This window comes from Salvia splendens, chromosome 10 (genome assembly GCF_004379255.2).
Source record: "Salvia splendens isolate huo1 chromosome 10, SspV2, whole genome shotgun sequence".
NCBI classification, from domain to species: Eukaryota; Viridiplantae; Streptophyta; class Magnoliopsida; order Lamiales; family Lamiaceae; genus Salvia; species Salvia splendens.
This window is the reverse complement of record NC_056041.1, coordinates 27931630-27954897: the sequence shown is the minus strand read 5'-3', so window position 1 is coordinate 27954897 and position 23268 is coordinate 27931630. Positions and strand designations below refer to the sequence as shown.

The 23268-nt window shown below is 41.6% G+C and overlaps 1 protein-coding gene and 1 long non-coding RNA gene across 2 annotated transcripts; one reads left to right on the top strand and one right to left on the bottom strand.

The window, feature by feature from the left end:
* Nucleotides 1-2237, bottom strand: LOC121751459 (peptidyl-prolyl cis-trans isomerase FKBP15-3-like). Its single transcript, XM_042146210.1, has 9 exons — nucleotides 2094-2237; nucleotides 1799-1954; nucleotides 1392-1469; nucleotides 975-1052; nucleotides 709-871; nucleotides 566-644; nucleotides 433-474; nucleotides 304-352; nucleotides 1-223 (listed from the first exon to the last, which is right to left on the bottom strand). Exons 2-9 carry the CDS (start codon nucleotides 1858-1860, stop codon nucleotides 130-132), a joined length of 645 nt encoding a protein of 214 aa, XP_042002144.1. The 5' UTR covers nucleotides 1861-1954; nucleotides 2094-2237; the 3' UTR covers nucleotides 1-129.
* Nucleotides 2238-4723: 2486 nt separating this feature from the next.
* Nucleotides 4724-7945, top strand: LOC121751595. Its single transcript, XR_006040126.1, has 2 exons — nucleotides 4724-6780; nucleotides 7054-7945. It is a non-coding gene; the product is annotated as an uncharacterized LOC121751595 (long non-coding RNA).
* Nucleotides 7946-23268: the final 15323 nt, after the last annotated feature.

Here is a 23268-nt window from a genome sequence, read left to right as displayed (position 1 = left end):
TTGGGTCATTAAGAGTTTTGCATTTAATAACATGAACGAGGAAATAAATTACAACAAAAGTTATGCAATACAAGCATCTAATAATGTTCACTGATAATGAAAGGAAAAAAGTGTAGCATATATATATAGTCATAGGTTTGCACGCTTATGAGCAAGCAACTTAATCTCATACACAAGCCATGAATTGGGAGGTACTCCAGCCTTACAACCTTTGTCTCCATAACTGCATCAAATTAAATAAAAAAATGATCATCATAAGTATATGTATATACAACATTCATCCAAGTACACAACAATTTATACCCTAGAGATGGAGGAATAGTAAACCTTCTCTTATCACCAACACGCATCCCTAATTTACAAAAATATATATAATGATTAGTCACATCAAATTATATTTCTCCCTACTCGGTATTGATGGTACATACATACCTATTATACCAATACGTAGCCCCGCGATGAGTCTCTTATTATCTAATTAAACATGACAGATACATCCATGAGCGTCCCACGTCTTTATTTATAATTTAATCCAAAGAAAAAAAGAAAACAAATGATTATCTACCTAAGTTCAATCTATACACCCATGCCCTAAAGGGCAGCTCATCACTATCCTTGATCTTCATGGCTACATGAACTCTAACCTACACATACAACTTAATTTAATACTTATTACATATAGTTAAAACTATATAAATCAACACATACCATTGCCCCTTTGCAAACCTTCTTTCCGTTAGGGTCTCCCTTTTCCAATACTTCTGTGACAAGACCGAACGTTTGATTTTTTACTTGGGGTGATATGGTTTTCTTTTTCCTTCTATTCTTCTCCTTCTTCTTCATTTTTCTTTTCAAACCTTCCTTCTTTGTGCTTCATTGATCCAACAGGAACCAACAAGGTTGATCAACACCATAATATGCCTGACTTCACTTAATAAAATAAGGCTAGCATGTTACACTATTGTTATACTTACCCATCTTCCTCAATTTTATCACCATTTGGCACTTGTGGTGGTAGAACAACCTCCATGGCACAAGAATTAGGAGGATTTCTTGAAAATTGACATAAATATTAATTGCAACATTGTGCCATAACAAGCTTAAGTAAGGCTAGCTTATACTATTGTTCTCCCTCCGTTCCCTATTTTTTGTCTACTTTTACTATTTTCATTTGTCCCTCATTTATTGTCCACATTCACTTTTTTTATCATAAATAATAATTACGTCTCAAATTCAACTAACTCATTACACTCATATTTTATTATACAACTAATACATAAAAGTGAAACACACTTCTATTAACTTTTTCAACCTACTTTTCTTTACATTTCTTAAAACTCATGCTCATTACAAACGGACTAAAAATGGGGAACGGAGGGAGTAATACTCACCTATCATCCTCAACTTTCTCACCAATTGGTATTTCCTGTGTAAGAACATCCTCCATGCCACCTTTATTAGGAAGCTTCCTTCAAAATGACATAAATATTAATTGAAATATTAGGGCACAGCAAGCTTAATAAGACTAGTAGGTGCTATCCTGCTTTAACTTTATCACCAGTTAGTGGAAGAACATCCTTCATGCCACTAGAATTAGGAGAATTTCTTGAAAAAAGACATAGCAATTATTAATTGGAATATTATGATATAACAATCTCGTGTAAGACTAGCTTATACTATCCTTAATTTTATCACCAATTGATGAAAGAACATCCTTCATACCACAAGAATTAGGAAGATTAATACTTTTATTATGTCATAAGAAGCCAAAAAAAACAGAGAAATCAAAATTGCTTACATCAATTGATTTTCAGTCTTCTCTTCAACACAATCACAATCACAATCAATTGATATGTCCATATCTTCCGGCTCTTGAACATATTGAGAAATATTTATGTCTTCTTTGCTGAAAATCCCAGCCTCTAATATTTGGAGACTATGCTCCGTTTCATCACTATATAAATAAATTGGACAAAATAAATATAATAGGAGTTATAAAATTGACAATTAATAATCATAAACAATGTTAAGTAGGAGTAATATGTTTTTTAAAAAAAACATAGCAAGATTAATTTTGATAGTGGTGGCGTTACCGTTGTTGTTTACAATAAATTGGAAATGAATCTTCTACGGTGAGAATTTCCTTTTCTTTTGTAGGCTTCTTCTTGATTTGCTTCTTCTCTGCCAATGTAAAAAATGAAAAGTGGGAGTGGTTTGGATGTTATCGATTGAGAATCCAAAATTAATGAAACTACAACCATGTTTAAAAATAAAGAAGAAGTGAGAGAAGTACAAACCTGATGGGGACAACTCTTTGTTGGTCATTTGTTGCAAAATCATTCCATATTGTTTGAGTTCAAGAATTAAGGTATTGTGATACAACTGAAGTCCCTCTAATTCCAATTCCAATTCCAATTCCAAATTCGAATATTTCTTCTTGGGTGGTTGGTCGTTTGGATTGAGCGAGAGACATCTTTTCTTGGGATTGTGTCCGTCTTTGTCTTCATGTATATTCATCTATGTTTATGTTCGTGTTTGTGTTGTCTTTCCCTCAAACATATACGATTATATATTTATACTCTCCTACTATGTTAAACACCCATGTTTATTTCACATTTTTAATAAGCTTCTATTTTCTACTATAATAATTACTCATTTATAATCCAAATATCGTATAAATTTATAATTATTTGTCTTTCTCATGTACGAATAATTACATTTTTCAAATATTAAACAACACATGTATGCTGTAATATTCTGCGTTTCCCTTGTTTTATTTCGAGCTATTTATTGTTAATAATTTCATATTTTAGTATGATATGATCCCAAAAACATTCTTTCCTTTCGTATATATTCATATAGAATATACCCACCGTCTCATTCTTTGCATATGTATAACAGTAACCAATATATCATATAGAATATACCCACCGTCTCATTCTTAGCAAAGATATGATTTTCTTTTCCAAGATTAGAAAATTGAATTCAGAATCAATCTATCCTTGATTTTGATTAAGCTACATTAATTACGTCTTAAATTAATTGAAAACAACTAAATTGCTTAGTTGAGAATATAATGTAGAAAAACTTATCTAATGTTTATTGTTACATTTTAATTGTTAACAAATTAATGCGCATTATAAGTTATTAATTAGTTGATTTGTTTACATTAAAAAATGATAACTATCCATATGCACTATTCAAAATATATATATTTGAGGTTAGGATTGTGATCAAATCAAACTATGATTTGTACCGTTAAAAAATGTCAACAGATAGTAGTAACAAAAAAGTTAACACGGCGTCAACAGTTGATATTGTGTTGACATTTTCTGTTGCTACTTATTTTGTCATCTATTGATGTTTTTAATGGTACAGATCATAGTTTAAAGTTTGTACAATACATGAGTTTGTATTTTATTACTACTCTTTTGAGGTTATTAGTATTGTTGACTTGTTGTATTGGGTAGGGAGAAGTTAAACAATTGAGTAGGTAATTATGTTAAGTATCCCCTCCGTCGCACTTAAGATAATACGTTTTTCTTTTTAGCACTTAAGATAATACGTTTTTCTTTTTAGTTTATCCCACGTAAGATGATACATATTTCCTTTTTTGGAAATTTTCTCTTTTCAATTGATACAGACAACCACTTTTTCTCACTCCTATTAAAATACTGATCTTTCTTTCTCTCTATTTTTACTCTTGCACTCACATTTTCTCTCTCCAATTAATCACATTAATCAATGACTCATAAGATCTCGTGTCGTCCAAGAAATGTGCCATCTTAGCCGGGACGGAGGGAGTAGTATTATGAACTCCAATTAGAGTGTCTTTTCTGAGAATGGATGTTGTGGACAAAACGCAAGGAAATTCTCACAAACCTTATGGTTTAGGCATCCACAATCATGTCTTTAATCCATCTCATCTTTATAATCTTTATGGGCTCCAAACCACTTTTTAGTCCATCTCTGCCTTAAGAGATGCACGTGAAATCCCTCATCTCACTATCTATTCTCTTAACTATTTATAGGTCCTATTATTTCACTTCATTTTTATTTTTTTCTAACAAATTTAATTTAAATTGAGACTAAATATTATTTTTAAATTAAAATTCATATTTCATCCGTCCCAATTAAGATATCCACATTTTCTTTTTAGTTTTGTCATATTCAAAATGTTCACTTTCAATATTCACTACAAAAAAAAACGCTTGTTTGCAAGCATATATTTTCAAGCACATGTTGTGCTTGCAATTTCTGGAAGAATTTCGACCAAAAAAGCGACCAAAATGCAAAATAGATGGTTGCAAATAATTTTGCGACAACTACTTCGAGCAAATTAATTATGCTTGCTAATTTTGCGAGCACACGGTGCTAGCAAAAGTATGTTTGGTCGCAATCACTGACATCATGCGAGTAAACTAATTGTGCTTGCAATTTGGTCGCTGTTTTGCTAGCAACAATAAATTGTGCTCGAAAATTTGCTAGCATAATTTATGGTGCTCGCAAATATTAGAAACTTTAATTCTTACTATCACCGTATGATTCCATCCCTTTTGCCATCACCTGCCAAACCAAGCTTTCACTCATAGCAAAAAAATTTGAAATATTTTATTCTTAAAATGATAAGTATAATTAATTAATGTTAATAAAATTATTAAATGTAAAATATAGACTTAATTTTATTGGGAGAAGCAATTGTGAACTACATTTGTCTTGAAAATGAACTAGACTTAAATTCCTTCTTAAATTCCTTGAAGCCGTCCAATTTCACAATTCCAATTGTATTGAAAATAAATTCCCTTCTTAAATTCCCTTCTTAAATTCCTTGAAGCCGTCCAATTGTATTCTCATAATTCTCAATATAATTCTCACAATTCGTCAACAGCTCAGTCTATCAAGGCGGCTCTCCCAATTCAATTCGTCACCGCCTATCGGAAACCTCCTCCCCCAATTCTCACCGCCTCCCCCAATTCTCGTCTGCAATAGGTGATTCATCTCTGCTCGAGGACGCTTCATTTCCAGCTCAAGACAAATTTTCCAGCGGTTTTTCCTCTCACTGACTTCGTTTTCCTCTCAATTGAGATCGAGGTGAATATCTTCATTCCTTTGTTCAATTACTCTTTCGATTATGCTAATTGGTTAGAGATTTAGAGCTGTAGTGTTCTCCCCTCAATTTTAGCAATGGCTTTTGAGTGTTTGATTTTGATTAGGAAATGAATATTTTTAGGAATGAAATCAGATTCAGGTGATTACTTGTATAGAATGTTGATTATACCGTTGGTTGAATTAGTAATAAGAGAAAATGAGAATTTTGTAGATTCGATTTTACCCTAATTCGATTAAAAATTAGGAACAGATGTAGAACACATTCGTGCCATCTTCCATGTGTTTGTTAAAATGTTCAAACAGATCTTTCTATGATTAGGATTCAATAATGGCCAGACTTAATTAGCAGTGTTTGATTACCAGAATGTTATCTATAGAGCTTAATCAAACAATTTCTGGACAAATGCACTTATCTATAGATCATCATTATTTTAGCATTGGAGTATAATTGAAAAGAAATACTCATTTCTATGGTACAATAGAAACATCGTAATGACTTACCTCATCTTCCTCTTCTTTATCTTTTGCTATTTTATCTGGCGAATTTGCATCTTGTGCTGGTATGGGCAAGGGTCTTGGAAGAGATTTCACATTATCCAGATACTGTGGGTGCTAAATTGAAGGGAACTGCAGGAGGTATAATGTTTCTTTCAAATTGATGAATCAATTTGCCTGATTTGTATTTATTCTAGGCAAAGAGTGTTAGTGATTATCTTCTGATAGGATTTGTAAGGTGGTTGTGAGTTTGGTTGCTTTGAATTTTACATAGTAAAATGGAGAAGTGACATGGGAAGAGGCACAAAAGTGATACAATGGTTTCTGAATTCTGATGGATTGCGTACATGCTATCTAGTTACTGATAAGGAAAATCTGCATAACTTATGTTTATGCTTGAACTTATAGTTAAATGCCTAGAGGAGTTCTGTTTCTATTCTCGGCCATGAATCCCGGCCATGAATCCCGCATAGTTGCCAAAATCTAAGGTACTTTTCTATTCCGGTTTGTCTCCCAGTGCATAACTTGCATATTTATCATAACCTGATGATACTAATTTTTTCATAACTAGTTTAGGAATGGACAGGAACAATTCTTGCTTCCAACAGTTGTATTACGTTCGTTCTTTTATGGTGTCATGGTTATTTTTAAAAATGACCTTGTTGCTTGCTATTCGCTTGCTTGCTGTTTCGACATTTTGCAGTGTGACACATCTCAGAGTGTTCCACAAATCTTAATGTATCTGCAAAGTTGCAACTAAAGTTGATAATATTGGAGCTTTCATTCATGAACATCATTTTATTCATTCATCAAAATGTCATTTAACATGTAGAATAGCACCAAGAATTTGAAAATAGAGAAAATATTATATACTGTTTGAACTTATAGTTAAATGCCTAGAGGAGGATTTACCGGACGACTTAGAGAAGCCTCATCCCGTGGCACTCAGCTTAAGGAACTAGAGCACGTTCCTCCCGAGCTAGAGAATATCTTCACACTTTTTGACGTTCCAGTTTCAGTTGTTTACATTTTTAATTATTGTTAAATTTTTATTAAAATTGTTTGCAGGCTAAAGAGAACCATTGAAATTTCCCTCCATTTTGGGACCTATTTCTCAAGACTCATAGGCTAAAGGACTCATACGAGTTATGTTCACAACAAGCCAAAGAAATTGAGGTAATTTGCTGTTTGAGCTTTACTTCTTTCCTGTTTCAGTTTAGGTGAATTTTATTGACATTATAAAACATGTTGCGTTATGTTCACAACAAGCCAACGAAACTGAGGTAATTTGCTGTTTGAGCTTTATTTCTTTCCTGTTTCAGTTTAGGTGAATTTTATTGACGTTATAAAACATGTTTAGCTTATTATCATGCTTCTGTAAGTTCTGTTTTGGGATAGTATGCTTCTGTAACTTTTCAGAAGAGTAAGTTCTGTAAGTTCTGTTTTCAGAAGATTAAGAGCTCTGAATATATGCGTCCATGTTCTACCAGCTCAGCTGTGGGCTCTGCATCTTCTGGCTCGTCTCTCTCTCTCTCTCTCTCTCTCTCCTGGTTTTGTAACTTTCAATATTTGGAATTAAATCTCTCTCTCTCTCCTCTCTTCTCGTTAAAATATTTAACTAGTACTTTTTTCTCTCTATTTATGTCATCTAGCTCCTTCTAAAATTCCGTGCCAGTTAAGAATGCGAAGGAATCACAATTTTGAACAAGGATGGGATCGGGTAGACAACTGTACAATCATCGCTAGCCAATTCGAGCTTCGTGCATGGGTATGCCTTCCTAGTAACAAACAGGTACTTATGGAACTGATACAACAGACGGTGGAATGATGCGACGGAAGTAACTTGGAAGAGACAACCCAAATCTCCTATGGATGCTTTGGCAGCACCTGCAAGTGATTTCATATACCTTGAAAGGTCTTGTGGGTGTAGTGTTGGGAGTGAGTGACCTAATCATAAGCGCAACTGATATAGAGAGTGGGCAAGGTTACTCATACGAGTACAACAAGACCCCGATGGACGGAGACCATACAAGATATAGAGGAAGTGCCAACGAGCATTGATGCTCCGCCGGACTGCGATACTGTTGAAAGAGGTCGCCCAACTGCGACGGCCATCAAGTCGCCACGACCCAAGCGGCAAGGTCGACCCCCAGTCAAGTATAGTGAGTTTGTCCCTCGTTGAATAGGATTAGTTCATATTTTAATATTAATTTATTTTAGTTTCCTTTTTGAATTAGGATAATTATCTTAGTTATTTCCTTTTTGAATTAGGATTATTTTGAACATTATAAATAGGCGCATAAGCTCTTTTTTTTAATAAGATATATCAGATTTTCGTTTACTTTTATCTTTATTGCTTCTTTGTGTTAAAACCCTCTTTTCAAAGTGGTCGACGGGATTTTGCCTCTCGGGACTTCTAGATTATCCGTTTCCGACATCGTGATAAGGGAAAACCCTTATCAGTTACCTATTACTATGATCTATGCAATGCATGTTATCACAATGTTGGAGGAAAAGATCATCCTCTTAAGTTAACTAATGCACACAACAAAGAAATCAGTCTTGATTTTTTTGTATATTCGATTACTCAAATATTTCTCCTTTCCTACTACTATCTTTAACTTGCATAGCTTAAATGGAGAAGCACATTTTTCCAAATGTTTTAATCTTTACTAAGTGGAGTACAAAATATTGCTCTACATTTCAACATAAAGCAAAAACACAGGATCTACGGCCAGTGAAGGAATTTGCACCCTTGGAGCGATGGCGGGAGGTACGTGTGAGATGCCGCCCCGCCTCGTACCTGAGCTCCTTCATCAGCTTCGTTGGTGCGTTCCTCAGATGCATCGGCACCCTCTCGTTCTGCCCCGCGGAGTCCCTCACCGCCTTCTGCGCCGCTCCGAACGCGCGGTACACAACCACCGACTTCGACGCGAGCGCAAGGTACGCGGCGCAGTGCGCCAGCACGACTCCGCACTCGGGCATCCCGATGAAGTGGCACACCTGGTGGCACTGTTGGAATCATGCCTGGTCAAATGATTTTTGACTTATAATAAATATTACAAGTCATTTAATTTTGTGAAATTAAATGCAATAACGTCGATCTACGTTCCGAGTAGATGACCGTAGTATATTCATTTTCTCAAATCCGATTCCCGGTGAGTGAGAAATAATATATTAAAGTTGGTCACAATAAAGCTAGAAATGAACTATGTGAAAAGACTAATGGATTAATTAACTAAGTGTTAATTATCCCACATCGGGGATGATAGACTTCTTTGATGAAGTATTTAATCAGATGCATTATTATGTGTAATAATTATCGTGGAATAAGACGGGTGACAGAGCCCACACGCGCGCGCGCCACCGCCCGCGAGCCGCGAGCCGCGCACCGTGATCTGTGACCCGTGTCCCGTGCCCCGTGCACCGGGTGCCGGGTATCTTGGCAATTGGTCTTTGGGTGGTCTTTGGGCTGTTCTTTGGAGCTGGTCGTTGAGCGTGGTTCGAGCCCCGCTTGTTCTTTTTAGACCACCCCAAACTCCACGCTATCCCTGACGGGTCTGGTCCACGTCATGGTCCCGCTGGACCCCGACGCATGACGGGAGACAAAAGGTTCCCGCTGGACCCCGACGCATGACGGGAGACAAAAGGTCCCCGCTGGACCCCGACTCACAACGGGAGACAAAAGGTCCCCGATGGACCCCGACGGTCCATGGTGTATCCCGTCGTGTAGCATGTCCAGGTGCGTCGTGTCTCTTCAGCTCCCACTGGCTAGTGCACCAGTCAATAACCCCCGGCGGTTACGGTCAAGCTATCATGGCACACATAATGGCTGTTGACTCCATCAATGCCCTGCAGGTGGACTTGGCCTATAAATATGCATGCATCCATTGCATTCTAGACATAGAATACACAAGCATTCCTGCATACACGCTCTCTCCCTCTCTGCATATCTTCCCGTCGAAGCTCTGCCCCCGCCTTACTCCCGTTCGCCGGAGCTCTGTTGCTAGCGGTGCTGCTACTTCAGAGACGAAGCCGTTTTATCATTAGGGACGACACGCCAAACCGAGAGCGCTACCGGGGTGTATCTCGTCTTGCGGAAAGAGGACTCCTCGACTCGGCTTACCGCTTTCCACAGATATTTTCCCGTGTAATTGTTTCAGTTTTTTCAGTGTAATTTTCCTTTGTTTATTTTCATTGTAATTTTCACCCGGCAAGACTTGTATCTCATTTCGACAACAATCGCAAGACGAGATATTCTTGCCACTAAAGGACTTTACACACACCAACTAAACTGAAATCAACATCTTTGCTTGGAGATGTCGACTGACCCGTCTACCGCAGCTGCCACCGTTCCATCCACCATGTCCCCCGTCGCTCCCGTCAACACGTCGTCGGACATAACGATGATTCCGACTCCTGGCTTCTCAACCTCTTCATCAACAGCCCCTTAGGTGTTTGACAACCCATTTGGGGCGGTTTCTGGATTCACCTCGAGTGGGTCGGTTCCACTTTCAGTGGTTCCATTGGATCCTTCATTGGGTCAAGTGTCGGGGCCTTCGGGCACGGCACGGGTGCTGGACCCTCCGGGGTCGGCATGGGTGCTGGACCCTTCGGGGTCGGCACGGGTGCTAGCTCCTTCGGGGGCAGCACGGGTGTTGGACCCTTCGGGGTCGGCACAGGTGCTGGACCCTTCGGGGTCGGCACGGGTGCTGGATCCTTCGGGGTCGGCACGGGTGCTGGATCCATCGGGGTCGGCACGGGAGCTGGATCCTTCGGGGTCGGCACAAATGCGGGGGCCTCCATGCTCCACACAACTGTGGGGGGTACTGTGCCTTAACCAATTGTTAGCTACTACGGGGGCAACGGATTTGGTCCATTCCATGGGACAAGCTCGGCACCAATGGCACCAAGGAAGATGCCACCCGCTGAGAAGCCGTCGAAGTTCACTGGAACGGACTTCAAGAGATGGCAACAGAAAATGTTGTTCTACCTAACAACGTTGGGCGTCGTTAACTTCCTCAAGGAGAATGAGCCAACCCCGCCAAGCGAGGATGAGGCACGTGTCGAGATGTACGTCGAGTATGACGTTTTGCGCAAAGGAGACTATCTTTGTAAAAACTTTATTTTAAGTGCTTTAGATGATAGTCTCTATAACGTGTATTGTACTATTCCCACATCAAAACAAGTGTGGGAAATGCTAGATAAGAAGTACTGTAGTGATGATGCGGGTACTAAGAAATTTGTAATAGCTAATAAGTACTTGGACTACAAAATGGTCGACTTCTGACCAATCATGGACCAAGTGCAAGAGTTCCAGCTCATCATCCACGACCTCGCCGCCGAGGGAATGGCCCTGCCTGAAGCTTTCACGGCGGGCACGGTCATTGAAAAACTTCCACCCGGCTGGAAGGACTTCAAGAGCTACCTTAAGCACAAGCGAAAAGAGATGAATCTTGAAGACTTGATCGTGAAGTTGCGCATCGAGTCAGACGAGCGCAAACGCGATGGTTTGGCTAAGGGCCATGGCCCACCTGTTGCAAAGGCCAATCTGTTGGAGCGAGGCGGTCCCTCCAACAAACGCTCCCGTCCAATTGCAAAGGACAAGGGCAAGAAGAAGCAGCTTGCGAGGAAGGTTGAAGGCAATTGCTACAATTGTGGCAAACCTGGCCACTTTTCCAAGGACTGCCGCAAGCCGAAGAAGAAGCCGGCTGCCCACGTTGTTGAAAAAGAATTCAAGGACTGGGATGAAAGTGACCTTGTTGCTGTGGTCACGGAAGAAGTCAACCTTGTTGATAACAAAGGTGGCTGGTATATCGACACTGGAGCTACTGCCCACGTTTGTACCGATAAGAGCAAGTTTGCCTCCTACACCGCTGTTGAAGGGAGGAAGATCAATATGGGGAATCAAGCCTCGTCTCAAGTCCTCGGCATTGGAGACGTGATTCTTATGATGACGTCCGGCGTCACCATCACTTTGAAGGATGTGCTGCACGTCCCGAACATCCGGAAGAACCTAGTGTCAGGATCAATACTAGTGAATAAGGGGTTTAAACTTGTATTTGAATCTGATAGGTTTTCTTTGTACAAGTTTGGGAAGTCACTCGGAAAAGGTTTTGTAACCGACGGACTTTTCAAGCTTAGTGTAGCTGTACGCCATGTCCCTAAGCCGTTGGCTAATAATAAGAATGCATCTACTTCTTCTTACTTGGCTGAGTGTTCTAACTTGTGGCACAATAGATTGGGACATGTAAATCAAAATGCCATTAAAAGATTAGTAGTAAGTTTAGATTTACTAAAGGCAAATGAAGTAGAAACTCAAAACAAATGTGAAACTTGTCTTGAGGCAAAAATGACTAAGTTACCGTTTCATTCGGTTGAACAGAACACGAAACCCCTTGATTTAATTCACACGGACGTATGTGACTTAAAATTGGTGCAAACGAGAGGTGGTAAAAAATACTTTATCACATTCATAGATGATTGCACAAGATATTGTTATGTCTATCTTTTTAGAAGTAAAGATGAAGCAATAGAAGCGTTGAAAAATTATAAGAACGAAGTCGAGAATCAACTTTGATGTAAAATCAAAATGATTCGAAGTGATAGAGGATGTGAATACGTAGCCTCGTTTGAGGAATTATGCAACGTAAGTGGTATAATTCACCAAACGACTGCACCATATTCACCACAATCTAATGGTGTTGCAGAACGCAAGAATCGAACTCTCAAAGAGATGATGAATGCGTTACTGATCAGTTCGGGGATGCCCCAGAACATGTGGGGGGAAGCTGTTTTGACAGCCAACTACATCCTAAACAAAATCCCACTCAAAGGTAAGGACGTTACTCTTTATGAGTTGTGCAAGGGAAGGAAGTCATCCTACAAATACCTCAAAGTGTGGGGGTGTTTGGCTAAGGTGATGGTTCCTCCGCCCAAAGAAGTTACAATCGGTCCTAAAACGGTTGACTGTATCTTCATTGGGTATGCACTTAATAGTAGTGCATATCGATTTGTTGTCCACAAGACTGAAATACCGACTGTGACCGTGGGAACAACAATCGAGTCAAGAAATGCCGTATTTCTTGAAAACATATTTCCTCGCAAAGACAAGGAAAATATTGTACCCAATTCTGAGACGAGAATTGAGGATGAAGCCACTAGTTCTAAATCAGCGGATGAAGAGCCAGAATCGCGCAAGCGAACAAGGCCTGATCCAAACGATGCGGTACCAAGACGTGGTAGCAGGGTCAGAACACCAAAGACATTTGGTCCTGACTACATTGCATTCATGTTGGATGAAGAACCAACATCGATAAAAGTAGCCTTTGCTGGCCCAGACGGGTTGCATTGGAAAGAAGCTGTTCAAAGCGAAATTGAGTCAATTTTGCTAAACCACACGTGGGTGTTGGTTGATCTACCTGAAGGTGCTAAACCTTTAGGATGCAAATGGGTCCTTAAAAGAAAGTTTAAGGCCGATGGAACAGTGGACAAGTATAAAGCTCGACTGGAAGTCAAAGGCTTTAAACAAATGGAAGGGTACGATTTCTTCGATACATACTCACCTGTAACGAGGATTACATCAATTCGAGTGCTTCTCGCGATTGCTGTTGTGCACAATCTTGAGATTCATCAAATGGATGTTAAGACTGCGTTTCTAAATGGTGACCTTGAAGATGAAATCTATATGGAACAACCTGAAGGTTTTGTAGTACCTGGACAAGAGAAAAAGGTATGCAAGCTGGTTAAATCCCTCTATGGATTGAAACAAGCGCCATTGCAGTGACACTTGAAATTTGATAATGTGATGTTATCAAATAGATTTAAAATCAACGAATGTGACAAATGTGTCTACATTGAGAACACTGATAATGGATACGTTATAGTGTGTCTCTACGTTGATGATATGTTAACCATGGGTAGTAACACCCAAGTGATTAACGACACGAAAGCCATGTTGAAGAAAAACTTCGACATGAAGGATATGGGTCTAGCCGATGTAATTCTTGGAATGAAAATTCTAAGAACATCCGAAGGAATCACCTTAACACAATCTCATTATGTTGAGAAAGTATTAAAGAGATTCAATGCCTATGATGGCATCCCGGCTAAGACGCCTATAGAGCTCAATGTTCACTTGAGCAAGAACAAGGGTGAGCCCGTTGCACAAGAAGATTATGCACGGGTCATTGGATGCATTATGTATCTTGCTAATTGCACTCGACCTGATATTGCTTGCGCCGTGAACAAGTTGAGTCGTTATACGAACAATCCAAGCAAAGAGCATTGGAAAGCTCTTGTAAGAGTTTTGAGATATCTCAAGTATACTCAAAATCATGGGCTACACTTTTCGAGATACCCCCCGGTACTTGAAGGGTACTGCGATGCAAATTGGATATCCGATAATAAAGACTCACATTCAACAAGTGGATATGTCTTTACTATTGGGAGGGCAAACAGTGGCTTGTACAATGGTAAGTCTCGACACATTCATCGACGACACAATACCGTGAGACATTTGATCACAACAGGGGTGATTACAATTGACTACGTGAAGTCATTGGATAATCTAGCGGATCCGCTAACCAAAGGGTTAAATCGTGATCAAATGAATAAATTGCTAGAGGAAATGGGTTTGAAATCCACAAACTAAAGAATTGTCATAATGGTAACCCAACCATGATGACTGGAGATCCCAAGAACTTGGTTCAATGGGAAAACTAAGCTATGAGAGTTCGTGTGAAACACTCATCTATATCTATTCCCTAGAGAGCAATAGAATGTTTGAAAAACTTGCCTAGTGGTGAGGTTAAGTCTATGACTTTTAATGATTCCTAAAGGATCTCGTTGAGATGAAGTTCTCAAGGAGACTAAGTATGGCAAGATACTTAACGAGGAATCACCTATGTAAGTGTGAAGTGGGGCCGCTTCAAACTATACACTTAAGAATCCAAAGTGGCGTCCAAGGCCTGAAATGGACACAAAACGTGAGAACGGATGAGGTTGAGGTGTTTAAGTGTTAACATCATTGTCTCGGTGCACGCCGTGGAGGAATAGTTCAAAGCATCGCGCTACTAGTCCGCCTGTGTATCCGATGGTGTTGACTATGGATGATTCAAAGCAAAAAACTACCTATCCTTATGCTTACATACCTCTTGAGGGTTGAGCTTGTGTCTGCATACATATGCATTTGGCAATTTCCACTCATGTGGGGGATTGTTGGAATCGTGCTTGGTCAAATGATTTGTGACTAATAATAAATATTACAATAGATTTAATTTTGTGAAATTAAATGCAATAACGTCGATCTACATTCCGAGTAGATGACCGTAGTATATTCATTTTCTCAAATCCGATTCCCGGTGAGTGAGAAATAATATATTAAAGTTGGTCACAATAAAGCTAGAAATGAACTATGTGAAAAGACTAAGGGATTAATTAACTAAGTGTTAATTATCCCGCATCGGGGATGATAGACTTCTTTGATGAAATATTTAATCAGATGAATTATTATGTGTAATAATTATCGTGGAATAAGACGGGTGACAGAGCCCACACGCGCGCACAAGCGTGCCGCCGCCGCCCGCTCGCGAGCCGCGCACCGTGACCCGTGTCCTGTGCCCCGTGCACCGGGTGTCTGGTGCCTTGTGCCTTTGATCTTGGCAATTGGTCTTTGGGTGGTCTTTGGCTGTTATTTGGAGCTGGTCGTTGAGCGTGGTTCGACCCCCGCTTGTTCTTTTTAGATCACCCAAACTCCACGCTATCCCCGATGGGTCTGGTCCACGTCATGGTCCCGCTGGACCCCGACGCATGACGGGAGACAAAAGGTTCCCGCTGGACCCCGACGCATGACGAGAGACAAAAGGTTCCCGCTGGACCCCGACTCACAACGGGAGTCAAAAGGGCCATGCTGGACCCCGACGCATAACGGGAGACAAAAGGTCCCCGATGAACCCCGACGGTCCATGGTGTATCCCGTCGTGTAGCATGTCCAGGTGCGTCGTGTCTCTTCAGCTCCCACTGGCTAGTGCACCAGTCAATAACCCCCGGCGGTTACGGTCAAGCCATCATGGCACACATAATGGCTGTTGACTCCATCAATGCCCTGCAAGTGGACTTGGCCTTTAAATATGCATGCATCCATTGCATTCTAGACATAGAATACCCAAGCATTCCTGCATACACGCTCTCTCCCTCTCTGCATATCTTCCCGTCGAAGCTCTGCCCTCACCTTACTCCCGTTCGCTGGAGCTCTGTTGCTAGCGGTGCTGCTACTTCAGAGACGAAGCCGTTTTATCTTTGGGGACGACACGCCAAACCGAGAGCACTACCGGGGCGTATCTCGTCTTGCGGAAAGAGGACTCCTCGACTCGGCTTACCGCTTTCCACAGATATTTTCCCGTGTAATTATTTCAGTTTTTCCGTGTAATTTTCCTTTGTTTATTTTCATTGTAATTTTCGCCCGGCAAGACTTGTATCTCATTTCGACAACAGGCACGCCACGACGTGCGCCAGCGCCTGCGAGTGAGGCGCCGCGCGACGTAGAACTAGTAGATGGCCGCATCCGCGTCGCCCCTGCGCATCGACTTGTGGAGCGCGGAGATGAGGTTGTAGTGCTCCTCGCCCGCACGGTCGTAGGCGAGGTGCTTGCACGTGAGGGCTTCCTTTACATTGTCACAGGCAACGTAAAGGTGGCCGTCTGGTGCAAGCGCTCGGGCGGCGGCCTCGAGCACGTTGAGGGCGACGAGGCCGTCACCGTCGCAGTTTAGGGAGAGGAATTTGACGGCAGAATCTTCGATTTCGACGGTGGTGGCTTTGATAGTAGCAAGGATTCCTCTTTGAGGATCAATTGAACCTTGTTTGATGAGGGTGGAGAGATGGGGGGGCTAGAGGGGATTGAGGGTGAGGACACGACAGCGAGAGAGGAGCGGCGTGATGAGGTGGAAAGGGGGGGTTTTCGGTGGTGGCACCGACGAAGACGATGCTGCCGTCTTCGATGATGGGTGTTGAAAAAGATAACAAAGTTGGTCAAGCCGCTGCATGTCAAGTTGATCAAGCTATTGGTCAAGCCACTGCATGCCAAGTTGATCAAGTTGAAAGAGATAACAAAGTTGGTCAAGCCGCTGCTAACTAAGTTGATCAAGCCGCTGCTAACTAAGTTGATCAAGCCGCCACTTGCCGAGTTGATCAACAAGTCGTGATCCGTGATCTCAAGTCACTGGACCGTCAAGCTGGTCAAGCTGCAGTGCGTTGTGCGCAAGCCAGAACAACCACGAACTCCATGAGAGCTAAAGCTGAGAATGAGACAAAGAAGAGTAAGGAGTGTGCGGCACAAAAGGAGCCAATGATCAACCTCGCACGTGGTGAAACCGCAGACAAGCCAGCTAAGATGGAGGACCACATGTGTACTTGGCGCGACGTGGTGTTGCGCATTTTAAAGAGGAAACATGTCTTGCAGAGTTTGTTAAAGTAGATTAGTACAATGTTTTAGGTCTTTTGAATGTAGTACATATGTATTGCATCTGATTACATTTGAAGCAATGAAAAATGCCGATTTGAGAGAACTCTCCAAATATATCTCCAGTGTGTGTGTGTTCATGGCTTCCGCAGCTTTCTTTCATGGTATCAGAACAGGATCTCACTGATCCTAGCTCTTGATCTTGTTTTTGTTCCTTTTTCTTTACCACTCAAAAATGGTAGAAGCCAATGAAACTATTCCGGTAGCAACACTGCCACCAATCTTCTCTCAGTTGCCCCCATCTCGGTTAAACTAACTGATGGAAATTTTCTTATGTGGCAGCAACAAGTTGATGTTGCGGTGTATGGCTACGGCCTTGAACGATTTATCACAGGGGACACTGATCCCCCTCCACAATTGATTCCAGACCGAGATGGAGAGTCTATGGTTTCAAATCCAGCTTACATAAGTTGGCAAAGACAAGATAGGAGAGTGGCTGGATGGCTCTTGTCTTCCTTATCCGAAAATGCTCCAACCTTGGTGGTATGGCTCAGATCTGCTAGAGACATATGGTGTGCTCTAGAGACAAATTTTGCAAGCCACTCCACGGCTAAGGTGATGCAATATCGACAACAAATGCAGAATTTGAAGAAAGATGGAATGTCAATGATGACTATCTAGGCAAGATGAGAACAGGCAAGATGAGAACATATTTTGATTTGCTTGGTTCAGTGGGGTGTAGAATCTCAGAAGCTGAACAAGTGCTCCACATTCTTGGAGGACTTGGGCAGGATTATGATCCTGCTGTATGTGCAGTGACTTCCAGATCAGATCCTTGGAGTCTTGGAGACGTTAGTGCATTTCTGCTCAGCTTTGAGTCAAGAATGGAGTCAACTAGAGCCAATTCCGTTAGCTCAAATGGATCACAACCATCATTGAATCTTATCCAACAACAGTCGAGGTAGAAGAGGGAGTCTCCAAATTTCAACAACAACAGATTTGAAGCAGCGAATAGAAGAGGTTTTGGAGGAAGATTTCAGAGAAGAGGAAGAGGTGGCAGAGGTTTTGGCCGAGGAAACAACAAGATTGTCTGTCAGCTATGTGAGAAACCTGGCCATTCAGCAGCAAAATGTTGGCATAGGTTCGAGCAAAACTTCACACCACCTCAAATCCAGTTCAGAGGAGTTCTCCACAACAACACAATGAAGGATTCTTCAATCCTTCAGCTCATCTTGTGCAGTCAGTGCCTAGGTCTCCTTCAGCATCATTCTCTGTTGGGACTCCATTAGAGTTCAGCTATGGATCAAATGCGTCATCCAGCTGGTATCCAGACTCAGGAGCAACACACCATGTGTCCAATGACTTGAACAATCTCAACATAAGCACTGAATACACAGGAGGTAAGAATCTCTTGCTTGATAATGGATCTGCTGTTAATATTGCAAATATTGGAGAAAGTGCATTTAAATCTCACTCAACTAAATTCTCTAGAAAGCTTCATCTCAAAAATCTTTTGCATGTACCTAATATCACCAAGAATCTACTGAGTGTTCCCAAATTTTCTCAAGACAATTCTGTCTTTTTTGAATTTCATCCAGGTTTCTGTTTTGTCAAGGACCTGAGCACTAGGAAGGTAGTGCTCAAAGGAACTCTTGAAAGGGGCCTATATCATTTCCTAGTAGATCATACTCCAATCAAGTGTGGCCCTGTCCCCTTTTCTTCCTCCACTCCAGAAAGTCCAGCTGTGTATTCCCTGAACTTGAGCAAACAATCCAGCAGTAGTTCCAGTCAAGTTTCTAGTTCAGTCTTGTCTTCATGGCATAGCAGACTAGGACATCCTACTCTAGATGTTGTTAAACATGCTCTCAACAGCTGTAATATTCCTTATAATTCAATGGAAACTACTTCACTTTGCTATCCTTGTTGTGTGTCTAAAGCTCACAGATTACCATATCCACACTCTGCCTCACAACACAATGCTCCTCTGGAACTTGTCCATAGTGATCTTTGGGGGCCTTCTCCAGTTAAATCTAGAAATGGATATTCTTACTATGTCTCATTTGTTGACCATTTTTCGAGATTCACCTGGATTTACTTACTAAAAAATAAAAGTGATCTCACTACTGTTTTCAAACAGTTCAAGCTTATGAGTGAAAACCTCCTAGAATCAAGAATTAAGATTCTCCAATCAGACTGGGGAGGTGAGTATCAGGGATTAGTTCATTTTTCTGAAAGAGAGTGGGGTAGTTCATAGAGTATCCTGTCCATACACACCACAACAAAACGGTTTGGCTGAGAGAAAGCACAGACACATAGTGGAAACTAGTCTAGCCTTGTTAGCTCAATCTTATCTTCCACAGAAATTCTGGGATGATTCCTTTGTCACAGCTGTTTATCTCATTAATCTTATGCCATCCAAAATCATCAATAACATTTCCCCATATGAGGCTCTTTTTCACTCCAAACCTGACTACTCAGTACTCAAAGTCTTTGGCTGTTTGTGTTTTCCTTATACTAGACCCTATAACAACCACAAACTTCAATTTAGGTCTGTTAAAGGGGTTTTCCTAGGATATAGCTCCTCTCACAAAGGATACAAAGTTCTTCTGCCTGAAGGGAAGGTCATGGTGACTAGAGATGTCATCTTTGATGAAACTGTTTTTCCATTTCAAAATTCTACATCTCCTACTACCATTGTTGTCTCCAATCCTTGCACCTATTGTTTCTCCTCATAGAGGCAATACTGCACCAGATCACTCATCTGGTACAGATTCTGTCAACAGTCCCTCATCACTGTTATCACCTGATGTTCAGTCACCTGATTCCTCACCTCATGATGTCCATCCAATCAAAGCAGTCACTAAGGCAACTCACTCAATGACAACCATATCAAAATCTGGAATCTTTAAGCCCAGAGTCTTCACTCTTTCTGTGTCATCTCATCTTCCTAAATCAGCTCTAGAAGGCAAGAATCTTATAGGCTGCACTTGGGTTTTCAAGATTAAGCTTCACTTGTCTGGTGTTATTGCTAGATATAAAGCAAGATTAGTGGCTCAAGGCTTCTCTCAACAGTCTGGTTTTGATTTTAATGAAACTTTCAGCCCTGTGGTGAAGCCTACTACAATCAGAATTATCCTTAGTCTTGTTGTGTCTCTCGGCTAGACAGTGACTCACCTTGATTTGATTAATGTCTTTCTTAATGGTGAGCTTAAGGATGACATCTACATGAAGCAACCAGTTGGTTTTGAACAAGGGGGTCCTCACTTGGTATGCAAACTCAACAAAGCAATCTATGGACTAAAACAAGCTTCCAGAGCATGGTTCTTCACAGTTCATTCTGTCCTGATCAAGCTTGGCTTCTCCTAGAGTAAATCTGATGCTTCCATGTTCATTAGACAGAGATTTGGGGAGGTTATCTACTTGCTTATATATGTAGATATATGCTCATCACATGGACTTCTCAAGACTCCATTCAGAAGGTGATATTTCAGCTTAACTCTTGTTTTTCATTAAAAGATCTTGGGGAGGTGAGCCTGTTCTTGGGAGTTGAAGTTGTCAAGACTACTGATGGAGGTCTACATCTATGCCAATCCAACTACATCAAAGATCTTTTAAAGAAAGCTAACATGACAGGAGCTAAAGGCTGTCCAACTCCAATGATTTCCACCTCAGAATTGAGCAAAAACTCTGGAGAACCAGTTTCTGATGCAAAACTCTACAGAAGCATTGTAGGAGCTCTGCAATATGCTTCTATTACCAGACCAGCCATCAATTTTGCTGTCAACAAGGTGAGTCAGTACATGGCTGAACCATTAGACACACATTGGAGGGCTGTAAAGAGGATCTTAAGATATCTTTCAGGGACTTTAGATTATGGAATTCAAATTAGAAAGTCTACTGGTGAGGTTTGTGCGTTCTCTGACTCAGATTGGGCAGCAGGCCTAGATGATAGGAGATCCACCACAGGAGTGTGTGCCTATCATGGAAGGAACCTTGTCTCATGGTGTGTTAAAAAGCAAACTGTGGTTGCTAAATCCAGCACAGAAGCTGCGTATAGGAGCCTGGCTCAAGCAGCTGCTGAAGTTAGTTGGTTGTCTTCTATGCTTAGTGAATTGAAGATTAAGAAGAAAGGGAGTCCAGTGATTTGGGTGGACAACTTGAGTGCAATTGCACTGGCTTCTAACCCTGTCGTACATGCAAGAACTAAGCACATTGAGATAGATATCCACTTTGTTCGAGATAAGGTTCTGAGCAGGGAGATTGAGGCGAGGCATGTTCCAACGGGGGATCAAACAGATATATTCACTAAACCCTTGAGTCATCAACCCTTCGTGAAACTGAGAGAAAGGTTGAGAATAATATCTCTAGCCTCACTCGGATTGAGGGGACGTGATGAAAGAGATAACAAAGTTGGTCAAGCAGCTGCATGCCAAGTTGATCAAGCTATTGGTCAAGCCGCTGCAGGTCAAGTTGGTCAAGTTGAAAGAGATAACAAAGTTGGTCAAGCCGCTGCTAGCCATGTTGATCAAACCGCTGCTAACCAAGTTGATCAAGCCGCCACCTGCCGAGCTGATCAACAAGCCGCGATCCGTGATCTCAAGTCACTGGACCGTCAAGTTGGTTAAGCTGCAATGCGTTGTGCGCAAGCCAGAACAACCACGAACTCCATGAGAGCTGAAGCTGAGAATGAGACAAAGAAGAGTAAGGAGTGGGCGGCACAAAAGGAGCCAATGATCAACCTCACACGTGTTGAAACCGCGGACAGGCCAGCTTAGATGGAGAACCACATGTGTACTTGGCGCGACGTGGTGTTGCGCGGTTTAAAGAGGAAACATGTCTTGCAGAGTTTGTTAAAGTAGATTAGTACAATATTTTAAGTCTTTTGAATGTAGTATATATGTATTGCATCTGGTTACATTTGAAGCAATGAAAAATGCCGATTTGAGAGAACTCTCCAAATATATCTCCAGTGTGTGTGTGTTCATGGCTTCCGCAGCTTTCTTTCAATGGGGAGGAAGGAGTCTTGCTGAGCTTTGTTGAAGCGGTGGACTTCGTCGAGGAAGAGGAGGGTTCTTTTGGCGCTGCGGCGGCGGGCGACGTCGCGGACCTCTTTGACGCCGGCGGTGACGGCGGAGAGGGAGACGAAGCGGTAGGAGGCGGAAGGGGGACAGGAGGAGACTAGGGCGCGGGCAATGGAGGTCTTGCCAGTGCCGGGAGGGCCCCAGAGGATGATGGAGGGGAGGCGGCCGCAGGCGGAGGCGGAGAGGAGGAGGGAGTCGCCGGAGAGGAGGTGGTCCTGGCCCAACACCTCGTCGAGAGAGCGCGGCCGCATACGCTCGGACAGAGGCGCGCGGCGGTTTTGATTGAATTTTAGGGGATCTGGGGCGCTTTTGGGGGTGGATCGAATCTGGGGAGTGTTGGATTTTCTAAATTAGGGTTATTTGGGGGTTTTTGGGATCTGATTTGGGATTGAGATTGAAGAATCGGTTGATTTTTGGGCTGGATATTGGGAGGGGTGGAGGTGGGGATTGAGAGGAAGGTGGTGGTGGTTGTTATTGAGGAGGAAATCGGTGGCTTTGTGGATATCGCCGCCGCAGGAGGAGAGGGCATGGGCGGCGAAGCCCATGCCTAGGAGCTGCTCAAGTGCAACATCCGCCTCCATTTTTTTAAAGTTGAAAGTGGTGATAAGAGCATCAGCAGTGGCACGGAATTCCAGGTAAAATTCCCCGCGGAATTCCCAAAAACACCTCCTGCCACGTCATACGGACTTCCCACTGCATTGCTACGTCATAAGGACTTCCCACTGCACAGTGGCAGACATCCCCAAGGACTTTCCGAAGGACTTCCCACAATTAAAAAAACCACAAATTCACAAATTAAACAATTTCCGGAATTAAACAATTTACGAAATTAAAATTTCGACACAAATAGGGAAAAAATTCCATTAAAAAAAAGTACATTTCACCAAATTAAAAAAATGATTTTAATAATTAAAAACTACATCAACAACGACACCTCTGCTGCCATACTTCATTCAATAATATCGTTCTGGAGCCGAACATGGGCTTGTCTTTGGCGCATGTGTTCATAATGCCCACCACTACCACTACCACTACCAGCCATTCCGGATATATTAAATAAATGTAGAGAGAGAAACTTGTTAAAACAAGTGGTGCGAATGAAATGCAGTTCAACGAGCCGTATAT